The 16,831-nt window shown below is 56.3% G+C and overlaps 2 protein-coding genes across 9 annotated transcripts; both read left to right on the forward strand.

Moving 5' to 3' along the window:
* Positions 1 to 1,760: 1,760 nt before the first annotated feature.
* PPM1J (protein phosphatase, Mg2+/Mn2+ dependent 1J) lies at positions 1,761 to 7,389 on the forward strand. Of its 7 annotated transcripts, none has more exons than XM_070607963.1 (11): positions 1,865 to 2,452; positions 3,794 to 3,908; positions 4,381 to 4,491; positions 4,591 to 4,668; positions 4,957 to 5,069; positions 5,346 to 5,430; positions 6,008 to 6,126; positions 6,329 to 6,392; positions 6,549 to 6,656; positions 6,770 to 6,921; positions 7,070 to 7,389. In XM_070607963.1, the coding sequence occupies exons 1-11, from the start codon at positions 2,127 to 2,129 to the stop codon at positions 7,215 to 7,217; spliced, it is 1,419 nt and encodes a 472-aa protein (XP_070464064.1). In that variant the 5' UTR covers positions 1,865 to 2,126; the 3' UTR covers positions 7,218 to 7,389. The 7 variants fall into 7 exon arrangements, with proteins under 7 accessions (XP_008531172.2, XP_070464064.1, XP_070464065.1 ...); XM_070607962.1 differs by having other exon boundaries at positions 2,078 to 2,452; positions 4,366 to 4,491; XM_008532950.2 differs by having other exon boundaries at positions 1,761 to 2,452; positions 4,381 to 4,668.
* Positions 7,390 to 9,907: 2,518 nt separating this feature from the next.
* Positions 9,908 to 16,468, forward strand: RHOC (ras homolog family member C). Of its 2 annotated transcripts, none has more exons than XM_070607971.1 (5): positions 9,908 to 10,168; positions 13,630 to 13,793; positions 14,352 to 14,472; positions 14,807 to 14,937; positions 15,852 to 16,468. In XM_070607971.1, exons 2-5 carry the CDS (start codon positions 13,638 to 13,640, stop codon positions 16,023 to 16,025), a joined length of 582 nt encoding a protein of 193 aa, XP_070464072.1. In that variant the 5' UTR covers positions 9,908 to 10,168; positions 13,630 to 13,637; the 3' UTR covers positions 16,026 to 16,468. The 2 variants fall into 2 exon arrangements, with proteins under 2 accessions (XP_070464072.1, XP_070464073.1); XM_070607972.1 differs by lacking the exon at positions 9,908 to 10,168 and adding an exon at positions 11,978 to 12,094.
* Positions 16,469 to 16,831: the final 363 nt, after the last annotated feature.

Here is a 16,831-nt window from a genome sequence, read left to right on the forward strand (position 1 = left end):
GCTTCTTCCCACCCTGCCTCCTTCTCCCTCTTCCTCTCTGCTGCCTCAGGGACAAGTAGAGGTGTCGATCTTCCCGCCAGGTTCTGGGGCAGTCTGAGGATGGAGGAGGTGTGACGATGCCAGGAATAGGAGGTGAGAGTTTCAGGGAGAGGAGAGCCTTAGGATTTGGGTATGGTCAGGGGGCTGTTCTGGAGCCCAAGGGAGCCGATGACGTCCCTGCTGACCATCTGGTGCTGGAGCCAGGGGGTGTCTGGGTCCTGGCTCTGTGGCCCACTTGCAGCCACACCCTGGTGTGTGCTTTGAAGAGCTGGGCTTAGGGAGCTGGGTGACACGGCAAAGTGGTAAGTAAATTGTCCCAGAAACACTGAATAATAAAAATAGCCAGGATGTTATATTTTTTTCTTCAATCTTTGCCTTTGTTTATGCCATTTATCTTAGAGCTGGCTCCAGTTTTTCTCAAACAGGAGGGAAATACTCATAGCACAGCATGTTCTTTGTCCCCCGGTCTGCCTGTATGTGCCTTAGGGTCTGATTTTTTTTCTCATGACTTCTTTTTCTCTGGCTGTCTCTGTTCAGAGTGCAGGCATAATTATAACAAGTCTACAAACCTGAATGACTATTGAGATTTTCATGTGGAAGCTGCCAGGAAAGCCACCCGTTCTAGGGGCACAGTTTAGCCCAGGGAACGGAGAGGGTTATGATCAGGCAGCACTCTGCCAGCGGAGCTCAGAGGTAGAGTCCCAACCCTCAGCTGGGTGCCAGGGGTCCCTGAGGGCTACCCCTGACTTGCATTAGGACCACAAGGGCCTTGTCCCCATCTGGACCATGCATGGGGTAGGAGGTTCCTCTGGAGGCCTAGTGATCAATTCCCTGACACCAGGTTTAGGTACGGACCTCTTCCACCATAGGTACCATCCTCCCCGCAGGCAGGCGCTTAGCTTGGCCTTTGTCTCCCCCTGGCGGCAGCCACAGAGATTGTTCAGCATCCTGGGACTGCCCTCAGCCTCGGCCTCAAGAGGAGGAGGAGGGTGGGAGAGAAGGCACCCCCCACCCCTTCTCTCTGCCATTCACCTCCTTAACCCTTCCTCTGTCAGACCCACAGATCAGCTTGGTTCTTAACACAGAATCAAGTTGGCTGTCCAGGGAGTGACAGTGAATCCCTGTGAGGGAATGTGAATCCCTCACTGGCTGTGTGACCTCTTGAGGCAAGTCATGTAAAATGAAAGGAGTTCCAGTACTGCCTTATCAGTAAAAAGAACATAATAAAACCCACTTGAGGGGTTGGTGTGAGGTATACATGGCCTAATACATGGAAAGTGCTTTGTAGAGGGCCTATGATGTAGTAAGTCCTCAACAAACGGTAGTAGTTGTTGTTATTGTTATCCTTACTAACTAGTCCTGCTGGGGTCAGGTAAGGTCCAAATGTGGGGGGAGATTGGCTCCTGAGAAAGAAAGTGGAGTCGAACTGGTAACCGCTCTCCCACATCTAGAGGTGGTCTTCACCGGGAACACCGCCGACAGGGGCCCAGGACCTTACCTCCGCTCCCTAATTCAGGGTGGTGGCTCCAGCCTGGGTTGTTACAACTCCCATCCCCCGCACTCCCGCACCCAGCACCAGCTCGCTCGCCCTCACTCTCTCTCCAGCAGCCCCAGCCAGAGGTGTGGTCACACCAGGTGCTTCACACTCAGCGGTCGCCGAGGCGGCTGGTTTCGCTGTGAGGTCATCAGCTCCATCACCCTCTGGGTGGGCTGGCCACAACGAACCGAGGGGCGAGGGGACACCACCCTCCCGTCACAATGGGGAAGTTCTAGCTGATTCTAATCCAGAGCACGACTGAAATAGGGTTTCCTTCTCTCCGTCCCCTTCCAACAACAGCAGACCCTTCTTCCCCAAAGAAGCTGAGGCAGGGCGAAGCCGGAACGGGGCGGGGAAGAGGCCGCGAGCCGGCTGGGCGGCTCCTGGGGTGGCCCGAAGTGGGAGGAAGTTTTGCCGGGGACCGGCCCTGCCCGGCGCGAGCCAATGGCAGCGGAGAACCGGCAGGACCGAGCACCGCCCACCGCCGGCCCTAGGGGGCGGGGCCTGCCTAGGGGCGGGGCCACGGCCGAGGGCGGGGCAGGGAGGCAGCATGCTAAACCGGGTGCGCTCGGCCGTGGCGCACCTGGTGAGCTCCGGGGGCGCCCCGCCTCCGCGCCCCAAGTCGCCGGACCTACCCAACGCGACCTCCGCGCTGCCCGCCGCCCCTCCAGAAAAGCCCAGGAGCCCTCCGGCAAGGAGTAGGGGCGGGAGCGCGGCGCCCGCGAAGACAGTAGAGGCTCGAGCGAGCTTCTCCAGACCGACCTTTCTGCAGCTGAGCCCAGGGGGGCTGCGACGCGCCGACGACCACGCTGGCCGGGCTGTGCAAAGCCCTCCGGACACTGGCCGTCGCCTGCCCTGGAGCACAGGCTACGCCGAGTGAGCGCCCCCAGGGGCTCCCTAACTGGGGTGGCAACCTCACCCCTACCCCCTCCCCACCTCAGCATCTCGAGCCCTGGGATGCGTTCCCCTCGCCGCGCTCCGTGCCAGGAGTTTCGTTTTCCCAGGACCTTTGCAGTCCTCTGGGCTTTGAGCCGCACTCCCTCCCAGCCCTTTCTCAAGTCGGGTGCAGCCTTCCTCAGGACCTTCCAGCTCGTTGACTACCCTCATCCGCGCCGCCTCGGGACCTTCTTCCCTCCCGGAGCCCGAGGGTGGAGGGCCAGAGAAGGATGAGTTGGCCAGTTCTCGGTCTTGGCCCTGTCGTTTAATGGCTAAGGGAGGAGGGGTTTCAAGGAGCTGGGGGTCCCTTTTAATAGGGCAGATGGCGGCTAGGAAGACTCGCTCCTGGACTTCCCGACCCCAGCGCCCCAGTTCCCTGTTCCTCTTACCGTTCCCCTCCCCCTCCACACCCAGAAATAGCCCGCGACACCAGGCGGCCGCAGTCTTCCCCAGGGACGGGGGAGGGGGCCGCCCGGGGAAGCGGGAGGGTCCCCTTTGAGCGCCCCTCGGCGGGTGAACTTGCGCTGGCCAGGCGAGGAAGTGGATCCCCGGCCCGGAGCGGTCGGAGTGGCGGGAGCAGCCGGCTTGCTACCAGACTGCGTGTATTTTTAATGCATCTGCTGGGAAAGCGGAGCACTGAGAGAGATGGGGCCTCTGAGGTCGCTGAGGGTGGTGGCTGGTGGGCCCGTGGCCCCACAAGCAGCTCTTTTAGCGTCCTATTTGGGAAGAATTGGTGGTTATGTGGCCGCTGCGCAGTCCAGGTGGGCTTCCTCTCCTACCCTATTTCAATTCCTCTTTCCCGATGTGGGCTGGAACACTTCCTCATTGCCAAAGCAGCAAAAACTTTCACTGAATGGTTTTAGGATAAGGGTGGTCATGCCCATGAGGGTGGGGTGCTGTGGACAAGGTACTAGAAGAGTTCTCTGGGGTTCAGGGTGGGGTGTAGGGTCTTGGTAAAAGGAAGTAAAACCTCTTGCCCCCTATGCAGACCCTCCCCCAGCAGTATCCTTAGAGATGCCCCCCTTTGCCTGGGATGGGGGAACTGAGGCAGGCAGGTGCTGCTGCTCGTCTTTCTAGGAGACGGTAGGGCCTGCCACCCAGACAGTACTCCTTGTGCCTTGCCCTGCCTCCCTTCTCTTCCTCCCTCTGGCCTGGATCCCAGGTGGCTGTGACCTTTCTCAACTTGGCCAGCAGGCCAGAGAGGGTGTGTGTGTCTAAGGTGGGGGTTATTCCAGGACCTGGTCTGGTGTCCAACCTGATGTGGTCACTCTGGCCTGGCAGGGTCATCAACGCTGGCAAGAGCCGGCACAATGAGGACCAGGCTTGCTGTGAAGTGGTGTATGTGGAAGGTCGGAGGAGTGTTTCCGGGGCACCGAGGGAGCCTAGCCGAGGCCAGGTAAGCCCCCACCCCTTTTCCTAGCCTCCAGACACACAGTGACACTTCCTCAGGGATTCCAGGCATCTAGTTTTCAATCTGAGACATGTGGAAGACATACCTCCTAATTCACTGACTTTCCATCTTCTGGAATAGAACTTTTATCTGGCATTGATCAGTTATATTCTACCATGTCCGTATGAATGTTTAGTTTTCCACTTAAACTATAGATGCTTATGAATTTATGGATGTTTTAATTAATTACCAATACTTATTCTTATCTTTTATCCTCTGAGTTTGGTTTTTTGATGCTTTCCTTTCTCTGACACATAGTAGGCCTTTGGTGAATAAGTGAATAAATCTAATTTGCCTTTACTACCAGGCTCTGACCTCCTCTCTGATGTTTATAAGGATGTCCAGAGTCTTGCTCTTCTCCTGCATTACACATACACACACTCACAAACACACTCATCTCCAGCTTTTCCTCCACCAGGGACTCTGCTTCTACTACTGGGGCCTGTTTGATGGGCATGCAGGGGGCGGAGCTGCTGAAATGGCCTCCCGGCTTCTGCATCGCCACATTCGGGAGCAGCTAAAGGACCTGGTAGAAATACTCCAGGACCCCTCGCCACCTCCGCTCTGCCTCCCGTCCACCCCAGGGGCCCCCATTTCCTCTGATTCCTCTCACTTGGTTGGTCCTCAGTCCTGCTGGTCTTCGCAGAAGGAAGTGACCCATGAAAGCCTGGTAGTAGGAGCCATTGAGAATGCCTTCCAGCTCATGGTGAGTGGACAGTCTGGGCCAAGGGCCTGCTAAGCAGACACTCTGGTCAACTCTGTATGGGAGTCGGGTGGCCTGAGGGGGTGACCCCGGGGAATTCACAACACCTTTGAGAGCCTGAGCGGAGCCTAGTTCAGAGGGCAGGAGAAGGGGAAGTTATACCCATGTCTTCCCTCCTCTCTTTCAGTGTGGCTTGGCTGGGCCAGTTTATTTCTGCAGATGGAGGGTGGGTGGCTGTGTGCCTGGAACCTCCTCTTCATCCACCCCCTTTGACCCTTCCTCACGTGGCAGGATGAGCAGATGGCCCGGGAGCGGCGTGGCCACCAAGTGGAGGGGGGCTGCTGTGCACTGGTTGTGGTCTACTTGCTAGGCAAAGTGTATGTGGCCAATGCAGGTGACAGCAGGTATGGAGGGGGGACTTTGAAAATGGCTACAGGGGTCATACTCTCTGGGATGGGAGAATAGAAGAGAGTGAGGTGGCAGGTGCTAAAAATCATATTGGAGCGGGTCAGCAGGGATCACAGACATAGGGAAAGGCCTGAAATATCCACAAGGGGAGAAAATATAGGGGTCTGGGTGAGGGATCCTAAGGGTCATTATGGAGAGGGCCTAGTCTTTCTGGAATTCTCCATGAGGGGGCTGAGGAAAGCCAAGCCCAAACCTTTTCTTTTTCTGGGCAGAGCCATCATTGTCCGGAATGGTGAAATCATCCCAATGTCCCGGGAGTTCACCCCGGAGACTGAGCGCCAGCGTCTTCAGCTGCTTGTAAGTAGGAACCAACTCTCTACTCCCGTTCTCTGTTGAGTCTTTTACCTCTCTGTACCCTATGTCCCCAAGAACTCTCAAACTCCCACCACACAGACAGCTCCTTACTGGGAGCTTACTGGGAAGGCCGCTCTGCAAACTATGGAGGGCTGAGCTGGTGGAGGGTGCAGCAGGAAGTTCGTGGGCTGCTCCAGGGCTCCCACTGTGGCCCCAAGTGAGGAAGGAAGTGGACTCAGAGGATGGGGAAGGAAACAGCAAAGGCCCCTGAGAGGCAGTACAGCTTAGTGTTTTAAAGCACTGGCTCTGGAGCTCGACTGCTGGGGATTGAATCTGGGTTCAAGTACTTTGCTAATTGTGTGACCTTTGATAGTTCCCTTAATTTGCATCAATAGTTCCTGCTTTAGGGTTGTTGTGAGGATTAAATGAATTAATATATGTTAATATTAGAACAGTGCATGGCACATAGTAAACTCCTTTTAAGGGTCTGCTGTGATTAACATCATCTCTAGACCAAGGTGTGCTGTAAGCCTAATGCCCCCCTGGCCCTTCTGCTCTCTCTGCCCACTCCCAACCCCAGGGCTTCCTGAAACCAGAGCTGCTGGGTGGTGAATTCACCCACCTTGAGTTTCCCCGCAGAGTTCAGCCCAAGGAGCTGGGGCAGAGGATGCTGTACAGGGACCAGAACATGACCGGCTGGTAACACTTCCCTCAGAGCTGGGGCCCGTTCCCATGGCAACACAACCAATCCCTCACCAGCAGCAAGGTGGAAGCCAGAGGCTGGACTAGGCTGGGAGCTGGGGGGATGTGGCCCTTCTAAGGGGTTTGTGTGAGGGGAGTGGCTCCTAGGGGAGAGGGGCTTTGATGCCTAGGTGATGCCTCTTCTACTCCCCCCTCCCAGGGCCTACAAAAAGATCGAGCTGGAGGATCTCAGGTTTCCTCTGGTCTGTGGGGAGGGCAAAAAGGTAAACTCCATGGTAGAGGTGGGAGAGGGCAAGAGGACCCACCACAACTTCTCTAGGGAGGTGGAGGTTCTACCTGAGGGTAGGGTTGGGAGGGGTCCTCAGTTCCAGAGAGTCGGGGAGAGGGCTATAGCAGCACCCCCTCCTCATTTCCTCTAGGCTCGAGTGATGGCCACCATCGGGGTGACCCGGGGCTTGGGAGACCACAACCTCAAGGTCTGCAGTTCCACCCTGCCCATCAAGCCCTTCCTCTCCTGCTTCCCTGAGGTGAGCCCTACGGGGGCCCCGAACCACACCTTCCCTCCTCTGGGGGTCTCAGGCTGGCTTTCCCCCCAGGTCCCTTTATCCCCGTGGTCCCTCTCCATCCTCTTGCCTATCAGGTGCGAGTGTATGACCTGACGCAGTATGAGCATTGCCCAGACGACGTGCTAGTCCTGGGAACAGATGGACTGTGGGATGTCACTAGTGACTGTGAGGTAGCCACCACGGTGGACAAGGTCCTGTCGGCCTATGAGCCCAATGACCCCAGCAGGTATGGGTTGTATGGCAGCAAGGGGATAACAGTGGGGAAGGAAGGGGTGGGGCAAGGGAAGCAATGCTCGGGGACCCACATCAGGGCCTGTGTGTCTATCTTCCTATATACATGTTGGTACATGAATGTGCACATATGCTCCTGGCAGGTACACAGCTCTGGCCCAAGCTCTGGTCCTGGGGGCCCGGGGCACCCCCCGGGATCGTGGCTGGCGTCTCCCCAACAACAAGCTGGGTTCCGGGGATGACATCTCAGTCTTCGTCATCCCCCTGGGAGGGCCAGGCAGTTACTCCTGAGGGGCTCAGCCCTGACCCTCCTATCACCGTGCCAGCCTCTCCATGTTTACCCCTCTTCCAGTGCAAATTCTGAAGTTGTCTCCCTGACCTTCTTTAGCGGCAAATTAACTGAAGAAGGGGTGTCAGTTAGATCCAAAATTATAGCTATTGGTAAATAAATCAGATGGATAAAGGTCTGTGTCTTCCTTTATTTTGACTTGAAACCAAAAGGTAAGGAAAAGCTCTTTGGGGTAGTGGAAAGAACAGCAGAAAAGTCCTGAAAATGTAGTGTTCCCAGGTTCTTTCTTCCACCCTCTGCCCTTCCGACTCCACACACACTCATCCACTTCTGTGGCTTCACTCCACCTGCTGGTGTTTTCCAAATCAGGGTGTCTAGCCCAGATCTTTCCTGAGCTTTAGACCCACATATCCCAGTCATCTCCCAAACATCTCCTAGACATCCCACAGGCACTTCAGCTCAACATACCTCAAACTGAATTCATCATTTGCCTCACAAACATGTTCCTTTTCCTGGTTCATCATCTCGCTGGGCACCAGCTCAGCTGCTTTAGAAATCTTGGAGTTGTTCACCTTTGGCTTCCATCTCTTCCTCATCAAGCTAATCAGTCACTAAGTATTGTTGATTATATATTTAAAAATATATTGCATATTTGTCCGCATATCTCCACCTCCACTGTCATTACCTTAGTTCTTTACTACAGCAGCCTCCTAACTCATCTCCCGGCTCTGTCTCCAGGCCACCCCCCTGCGTCCCCCAATATGCCAGGGACACAGCAGTTGGGGTGACCTTTCCACAGTGTGAATCTGAGTTGGTTATTTCCCTGAGAGAACATTACAGTGGCTCCTTACTACACCTACACCAAAATCGACACTCAACTCTTGAGCATGGCATATAAGGACCTTCATGATCTGGCCACTGCTTCCTTCTCCCACCCCCTCTTTCACCACCACCACCACCTTCCTGGGGTTTCGGTAACTCTGTGGGCCTCTAGTAGCTCCAACTCATTTAAAGTCTACTGATCAGCTTATCTTGAACACTTCACCTGCCTTCCATGACTGGGTATCCCACAGCCCACAGGCCCCACTACAGCAACTGCCTCCTGTATTATGACTATCTATGTGAGGAGTTGGTGGGAGCAGCATCTAAGAGCAGGGGCTCCAGAGTCCTGCTGTCTGGGTTCTGGTGCCAGACTCAACACTAGCTCTGTAACCTCCCTGAGCCTCAATTTGCTTCAGTAAAGTGGAGATAACTAACAGGACTACCTATAAGGTTGCTGTAAGCTCTAAAGTAATTCATGTGTGTAGAGCCAAGTCCAGGTATTAAGGGTTCGGTAACTGTCAGCTAGCTTTAAGATATCTGTATTCCGAATTTAGGCTAAGTTCTTTGAAGGCAAAAATCGATCTGAACTGAGCACACAGCTCTCAGTTCACACTCAATAAATGTTTTTTTTTTTTAAAAGATTTTATTTTATTTTCTTCCTTTTTCCTCCCCATAAGCCCCCTGGTACATAGTTATGCATTTTTAGTTGTGGATCCTTCTAGTTGTGGCATGTGGGACGCCACCTCAGCATGGCTTCATGAGTGGTGCCATGTCCACGCCCAGGATCTGAACCTGTGAAACCCTGGGCTGCCAAAGCAGAGCGCGCAAACTTAACCACTCGGCCACGGGGCTGGCCTCTTGATAAATGTTAACTGAGCAAGTTAAGGGGCCTGGGGACCAGACTGCTCTAGACCTGTTTCCTCATTTATCAAACGTGTGGGTTGCACTTCATATCTTTAAAGTATGACTTCTACGACTTCTAACATTCATTCATTCAGAGGGTAATTGTTGAAAAGTGATTATGTGCCATCCCCTGTGTTAGGTGGTGGGAAGAGCCAGGCCGGAGGAGCACGGGGGCCAGCAGGAGGGATCACTGCCGTTAGAGCCAGACAGGCTTGACTGTGTGAATTCTTACTCTGTCACAAATTGCCAAAATTTGGGCAAGCCACTTAACTTCTCTGAGCCTCAATTTTCTTACAGGCAAAAGGGGATGGGTATACTAAACCCAAACATCTAAGGGCTGAGCTATACAGTGTACGGAGCTAGCAAGCTGTTGGGAGACTTCCTCATCCTCTATCCTCCACCTCAGCCCCCTCACAGGGAAGGAGAGACACTTGTAGGTGAATACCCAATGGGACACATCAGACCAGGCTGTGTCTCTAGCAGCTGAGAAACAATACAGTGGGGGTGGGAACTGAATTCCCAGCTGGGGATATGGAAGGATTTCCAAGAGTGCCCTTTGAGGGCTACGTAGGAATTGGCTCATGGAATTTCCAGGCAGGGGGAAGGAAGGGGATTGTGAGGTGGAACCATGGCATGGGCCTCATAGGTTCCGAAAGGTCTTCAAGACGCGGGGATGACGTTCAGCTGTACTTACTCTTATTCTAGGAGCAGAGGGTGGGCATGTTCCGCAGGCCCCTCCCCGGGCGTCCCGGAGGCCGCCCTTTCCCAATCCCGCCTACCGCGAAGTCCCAGGTGTTGTAGGCGCGGGTGGCCGGTTGGCCACCGGAGGGCAGCAGCGGCCCTCTCCTGACCCCACCCCGAGCGCCTTCAACTTTCCCGACGCCGGTCCGCCCCTTGGGGCTGGAAGGCGGGGCAGAGGCACAGTCCTCGGGGGTCGCCCCCGCTCCCCGGCCTCGCCTCGCCGCCCATCCTCCACAGTCCAGGCATCTCTGCTGACCCCAGGGGTCAGCCCCGCAGGTTCCACGGCAGGCGGCGGGAACAGCCCGCGGCAGCCCCGGGCTGGGGCGGTGGGCGGGCGGAGCCAAGGCCCGCCCCCGGGCGGCCCTCCCCGCGGACCCGCCCCTCTCCTCCCCTCCCTGCCGCCGCGCCGAAGGAGGGCGGGGCGGGCCCCTCGGGTCAATCTCAGCCTCCGGCACCGGCCGCGCAGCTGGAGGCGGCCGAGCGGAAGGTACCCTGGGCCGGGGGTTGGTGGCAGCGGGCGTCCCGGGACCTCGTCCCCGGGCCAGCACTTTCCCCTTCTCTGCTGAGCGGCAGCCCGGGGCGCCGGCCGGGGAGGGGGCTTTGGCCAAAGCGCGGGCCGTCCTCCCTCCTCCCGGATGCCGGTGTCTGGCCTGTGCGGGGTCGGGCTGGCTGGGCCCCTCCCTGGGCTGCAGTGGGGCACCCCCGGGAACTCCCCGCAGGGCCTCTCGCCTCTTGGTGTCCGAGCCGGAGTTCCTTCCCTTCCCCTCCTGGCTTCCCGGAACCTGCCCCGCCGGCGAGGGGTGAGGGGCGAGGGGGCAACTTGGGTCTCCGCGACGGAGTCCCAGCCTAGCTCCCAGGCCGGGCGGCCCGAGGTGGACCTCGGTGGGGTGTGGGTCTGGGCCCCAGTCCGACTGTAGGTGGGAATTCCCCCGGGCCAGGCCGGTGGAATGGCGGGAATAGGGGCGGGGTGTGACCATTGGGGGCTGCCACCGCTCGGCGGGATCTGGACGCCGCCCTAGACGGTTCCTGGAGCCTGCCTGGGGTGGGAGGTAGGGGGGACTGGGGAGGATCCAGCTCCTCCGTTCATGTGTGTCCTCCCAGCCCTCTCCGTCACACTCCCCAACCTGGCTAAAGATTATCCTAGGGGTTTGGGCTGGCGCACCCGACGCTGAGTCCTGCCCTAACTTGTGGTTTTCAAGTTGAAGGGAAAGTATCTGATTCCTTCCCTAGACCCTAGGGGTGGTGGGCAAGGTACAGTGGACCCCTGGGTCATCTGGAAATCTAGAGAATGATTGAGGAAAGGGTGGCTGTCTTGTCTCAGGGAAGTGTCTTATCTCTGGGAAGGCCCCCGGAGTTCCAGGCTCCATTCCAGGCCCTGTGTGGGGTTTCGTTGCCCCTCTTAGGGTCAGTGGGGCAGTTCCTCTGAGGCTGTTTCTCGCAGGGAGCTGTTGTGCTTGCCATCTTGGCCTTGGGCCTAGTGGCCGGGCCTGGCCTGGCCTGGCCTGGGGTAGCTTCTCCTCTGGCTCAACCAGAGCCTGAAGGGAAAGTCTTCTAATTGAGCTGGGGGGCTCCAGGTCACTGAATGCATGCCCTTGCCCCTGAGTTCTGGCCTGTGCCTCGCACGGTCTGGTGCCACCTAAACTGCCCTGCTGGGGGAGAGCAGTGGCATGAGCATACCTAAGCAACTGGTATTCATCCTCCACCGACACTGCCTGTCCCAGGTTGGGGCTCTCCCCACCTGTTTTCACACAGCTAGACCAGTGGAACTGGTGGGAGTGGGTGGGGGGAGTTGGTCACCTGGGTAGGATTTCCAGGGATCCCCTTTTTGAAGGATGGTTTCCATTTTCGGAAGGGACCTGCTGGCATGGTGAATGTCTTCTTGCTTGTTTTTTGGGGTATCGGGGAGAGTCCCTTTTGTGGTGGGGAGAGTGTGGCTGTGTACTCTCAACTCCTATAAATTCTCTCTGACTCATATCCACTTCCCCTCATCCCAGTTTTCTGTGTGTGTGTGTGCACTTGTGTGTAGGGGAGGGAAGCCACCCAGGATCCCACTGTTGAAGAGAGCTAGCCTTAGGCTGGAGTATTCACTTCCTAAAAGGCAGATGGAGGCAGGGGTGAGGTAGTGGTGGTATGTGGGGAGTAAAGGAGTTCAGCCCAGTTTGACAGGATGTGGGACTGAGAGAAAAAGCCAGGGTTGGGGCAGAGATCGGGTTACCATCCCTTTCTTTCTTAAGTACTCCCTGTCTGGTTGGTGCTGGAACTGGCCCTCATTTGTCTCTTTTTTGGGGCTCCTCCCAGCTCAGGCTCTAGCCCCCTCCCCCTTCCCAACAGCCTCGACTTCATCTCCGCTCCAGAGCCCGCCCTCTCTTCCTCCCCAGCCGGCCGTGGGCCTGGGAACTTCAACCGACTGGAGGTCAGCTCCTCTCCCCAGGGAAGGAGGAAGTGAGGCTCAGCTTAGGGGCAGGGAAGCTGGGAAGGTGTGATGAACTGTGCAGATGCTCATTCCTGAGTGTTGGGGGCGGGGGACACATGGAAACCCCGGGAAGCTGACTCCTTGCCCTGAGTCACAGGGAGGGGTGGGCAGGGCCTTGGGGTGAGCTGGACAGAGGGGAGGAAGGGAGTGGGTGGAGGTGTTTCCCTAGTGGATTATTCTCAGTCACTCTGCTGTGGTGGATGAGTGGCTCCCTACAGTGTGGTCATTGTCCCCTGCCTCGGGCTGAGTGACCCAGTGTTGCTGCCAGGCCCAGGAGGAAGGGGGGAGGAAGGCAGGCTGCCCGAATGTGGGCTGTGGGCACTGCTGGGACTGAGCCTCCTTTGTGTCACTCGGGGCTTTGGGGACCAGTTTTGGGTGGGCCAGAGAAGCCGGCTGGCTGCTGCCACTGCCCTCTGTCTGGGATTCCCTCCCTCTGCTCTCCGTCCCACCTCTGGGGTGATATGTAGAAAAGGCAACAGACTTTCGAGTCACACAGCCCTGCTTTGAGTGCTGTCCCTGCCACGACTCTGAGCATGTCTTAACCTCACTGTGCCTCACTCTCCTAGTTTCTCAAAATGGGAAGCGCACCATCTCTCTTCCAGGCTTCTGGGGACAGCGAGAGATGATTTTTGTCAAAATGCCCAACACAGTGCCTGGCACCTAGTGCCTGGATAACTATTCTTTTCCTTACCCGCCACTCTCATAGCTGGGTCTGCTAGCTGTGGTCTTGGAGAGGGACTCCTCATTTGTGACTGGGCAGGCATGACTAGTGTCGAGGGAGGGACAGTGTGTTCTAGATTGGACCTCAGCCATTATTAAAGTTTAAAAGTATCAAATTCCTGGTAACAAATGAAGTCTGACTTGAAACCCTGATATGGACAGTTAGGTGCCACATAATGATGTTTTGGTTGATAGCGGACCACATATATGACGGTGGTCCCATGAGATTAGTACCACGTAGCCCAGGTGTGTAGGAGGCTGTGTCATCTAGGTACACACCAGCTAGAGTGTGAGTACACTCTGATGCTTGCCCAACGACGAAATCGCCTGACGACGCATTTCTCAGAATGCATCCCCTTGTTAAGTGACGCATGGCTGTATAGCAGATAAAAGCTGACTCTTCTGGACTTGTCCCTGATCCCTGAGCACCCCTCTGGGTGTCCAGGGTCCCACAGTTGGTGGGTAGGTTGGATAAGAACTCATGTTTTCTTGGCTCCCAGGTGGGTGGTTCTTCCACCTCCCACTTCTGTATTCTGACCTGTTGGGGAGACCTGTCCCTGACCCCGAGATTAGGAATTTCAAGCTTAGTTGCCTGAACAGTTGGTTCTTGGCCAGAACATGCCTGAACAGGTCCCTTTTGCCTCCCTTCCCTCCTTTGCTGGATGCCTCAGTTTCCAGGGAGGTCTTGGGGGCCGCAGAGGTGTTTTTGGATTTGTTGGCTTTTCCCAAAATGTCCATTGCCTTTTCCCTGCCAGCCCCAGCCATGGCTGCGATCCGAAAGAAGCTGGTGATTGTGGGGGATGGGGCCTGTGGGAAGACTTGCCTCCTCATCGTCTTCAGCAAGGATCAGTTCCCAGAGGTCTACGTCCCTACTGTCTTTGAGAACTACATCGCAGACATAGAGGTGGACGGCAAGCAGGTGAGGCGAAGAGCCCCTTCCTGTCTCACCTTGGGACCCCGCCCCTGCCACTTCTGGACCGGGCATGTCCTTCCTCATCACCTACCCAGTGCTTGCTCCACTCTCCCTGCTGGAACCAGTACAAGTTAGGAAGTGGAACTGCAGTCTTGGGACATCTAGATACACCTGGCTCTCTACACACTGGCTCTGTAATCTGGGCCCAGCCCCCTTGCCTCTGAGCTTAAGCGCCTTGACTGCAAAGTAGGGACAATGAAGGAGAGTAAGGCCTCCTTCAAAGGTTTTTCTGAGAATTAAGTAAAACAGTGGTACTCACAATGACAACGGTGCCATCGCAGACTTTGCCATTGCACAAACTGCACAAAGATCAAGCACTGATGTCTCAGTATTTTAAACAACTCACGTAATTTATGTCGTGTGACAGTCATTAGCACTATCCCTGGCACGTAGAGGGTGCTCAATAGATGTCCAGTAAGCCTGAAGGGCCAGTGGTTTGAGCTGGGTGGGAGGCTGGGGGTGTAACTGGGGCCCTCAGACCGCTGCTCGCTGGCCCTGTGTCAGGTGGAGCTGGCTTTGTGGGACACAGCAGGGCAGGAAGACTATGATCGCCTGCGGCCTCTCTCCTACCCAGACACGGACGTCATCCTCATGTGCTTCTCCATTGACAGCCCCGACAGCCTGGGTGAGGTGGGGCTGAAGGCACTGGAGGGAGGGAATCGAGAACCCCTTGGGATCAACCAACCAGAGGTATCTCTTGCCTTGGCTCATTTCAGCCGTCCTCAGAGGCGAAGGCTGTGTGGGAGCAGGGAGGGGGCTGTCAGCCTCCTTCACTGCAACTCTGGCCCTTGGGAAGGCTCAGAGGGTACTGTGGGGGGGTGAGGTATTGAGCTGTGAAAGGGACTTTCATGCTGAATAGCCTCTAAGACTGCTAGGGGGAGACAAGGTGGCCCCCCTTCCCTCAGGAGCTTTCTAGCTTGAGAGGAGGGACCAACGTCTTTTCGGACACATCTCTGCAGAGAACATTCCTGAGAAATGGACCCCGGAGGTGAAGCACTTCTGCCCCAATGTGCCCATCATCCTAGTGGGGAATAAGAAGGACCTGAGGCAAGATGAGCATACCAGGAGAGAGCTGGCCAAGATGAAGCAGGTGGGTGGGGCTGCCAGGCCAGGAGCCCTGGTGGGAAAGTGTTCTCTGAGGGGTTGTAGGCTGGGAAAGGGAGCCCGCTCTCTGGCTGACTGCCCTGTGCTAGGGGGCATGGTGGTATCCACCTCCTACTCCTTGTAGTCTGCACCCTGGTGAGGAAGAGCCAGAAGGGCCCTAGTGCCTGACCCAGTATCTGATGCAGTTGTCACAGAGTGATTTGTCTAAGGCCACTGGCATTCTAATTTATTCATCTCTTGTCCATTCTGTTTGGACTTGGGGCTGTTCAGTCAGATGAGGAAGTCCCTTTCCTCAGGGAGACAGCTTCTCATCAGATGGTTCCCTTGGGGTGTGCAGGGCACGCCCTCCCAGCACACCTGGGGAGGTGTGGCCTGACGAGCATGTGGGAGGGCGGGCATTATTTTAAGTGGCTGGGAGAAAGGCCCAGAGGGAGGGAGATGGCTTATTTGGGCACCTGGTACATGGGTCTCTAACCAGAAGATGAGTGTTTATTAGAGAAAGCTGCCAGGATAAGGAATATAGACGATCCTGCGAGGACAGTCATGGCAAGGTTTTAAACTGGGCACAGACACAGTTAGGTTTGCTTGTTAAAATTATTCTGGCAGCCACAGAAGATGGATTGGGAAGGAGAATGGAGGTGGGGGGGGGTCGGTTAGGAGATGCCAGATCCTCATTCAGGCACGAGAACGGCACACTGTTTGGTATAGGGCTGCTGGAGAGAATTTTCAATGTAACTGACTCTTGAGTGCCTGGCCCTAAAGCCGCCCAGGGTGGCTAGGGTTTGGGTGCTTTGTGCAGTCAGGGCTGGAGGAGATATTTTAGTTACACTTATAGTTGAGGTGGTCAGAGGTGCACCTAGCTACCAGCTTCCTTTGACCTCTCACCTTCCGTCTTCCCAGGAGCCGGTTCGATCCGAGGAAGGCCGGGACATGGCGAACCGGATCAGTGCCTTTGGCTACCTCGAGTGCTCAGCCAAGACCAAGGAGGGGGTGCGGGAGGTATTCGAGATGGCCACTAGGGCTGGCCTCCAGGTCCGCAAGAATAAGCGCCGGAGGGGATGTCCCATCCTCTGAGATGCCCAAGGCTTCCCCTACTTCCCCGCTCTCTTCACAGGGGTACAGAAACTACCCACCCCCCAGCCCCATCATCTTAGGGCTCCATGCCCAAGGTTCCCTTCTTCAGTTCCTCCAGCCCCAGGACTGCATTGATTTCCGGTGGTGTAGACTGCCCTCCCTCCCAGCTCTGGGAACCTATGGCTATGCCCTGTCCTTCCAGAGTAGAGTCCTTCCTCCTGCTGCCTCAGTCCACGGGTGGGGCTTCTGATCCCTGATCCCTTTGGCCTTCCCCAGAGGATCATCACACACCAGCACTTTAGACACACCTGGCTCACAGAAGTGTCTGGGGTAGGGCACTGGGAGGGTGTAATCCTGAGCCCCTGGTGTTTCTGCTTTGGGCAGGGGCCTTGTCTCTGGCTATACTTAGTAGGGGGCATGAATAAAGGCCACAGGCTCCAACATGTGCGTAGCAGCTTCTTGTCTTTCTCTCCTGGTCCCTGTCTTGGCTGTGAGCCTGGAGTCCCATCTCTCCAAGTTGCTGGCCAGGCTAGCCCCCTGTCTGCAAAGGCAGGACTCCCGGGCAGAAGGGTGCAGTCTTGGAGGCAAGCATGAGGTCATGCCTGGCTCTGGGCCTGGGAGGCGGGTGAGGGGAGTGGTCTGGAGCAGAGGCTAAACTTAGAAACCTGTGGGTGGCTTCTCTGCCCCCTCCCACTAGCTATCCTCCCCCAGACATGGGGGCTGGGTTCCTCTCTAGTGGGGATGGGGAGATGGCCCTGGGCGGGGTGTGAGAGTCCCATCCTTCCCTGGGGGGCCAGCTTGCGAGC

This window comes from Equus przewalskii, unplaced genomic scaffold (genome assembly GCF_037783145.1).
Source record: "Equus przewalskii isolate Varuska unplaced genomic scaffold, EquPr2 ChrUn-13, whole genome shotgun sequence".
Lineage (NCBI taxonomy): Eukaryota > Metazoa > Chordata > Mammalia > Perissodactyla > Equidae > Equus > Equus przewalskii.

Bases quoted from the DNA above. Each gene is read 5' to 3' on its own strand.
- PPM1J (XM_008532949.2), top strand. From the start codon at position 2,127: ATGCTAAACCGGGTGCGCTCGGCCGTGGCGCACCTGGTGAGCTCCGGG. The intron at 2,453-3,793 runs GTGAGCGCCCCC...CTGGCCTGGCAG, and splicing joins TGGAGCACAGGCTACGCCGA to GGTCATCAACGCTGGCAAGA. The intron at 5,070-5,345 runs GTATGGAGGGGG...TTTTCTGGGCAG, and splicing joins GCCAATGCAGGTGACAGCAG to AGCCATCATTGTCCGGAATG.
- RHOC (XM_070607971.1), top strand. From the start codon at position 13,638: ATGGCTGCGATCCGAAAGAAGCTGGTGATTGTGGGGGATGGGGCCTGT. The intron at 14,473-14,806 runs GTGAGGTGGGGC...ACATCTCTGCAG, and splicing joins TGACAGCCCCGACAGCCTGG to AGAACATTCCTGAGAAATGG. The intron at 14,938-15,851 runs GTGGGTGGGGCT...CCGTCTTCCCAG, and splicing joins AGCTGGCCAAGATGAAGCAG to GAGCCGGTTCGATCCGAGGA.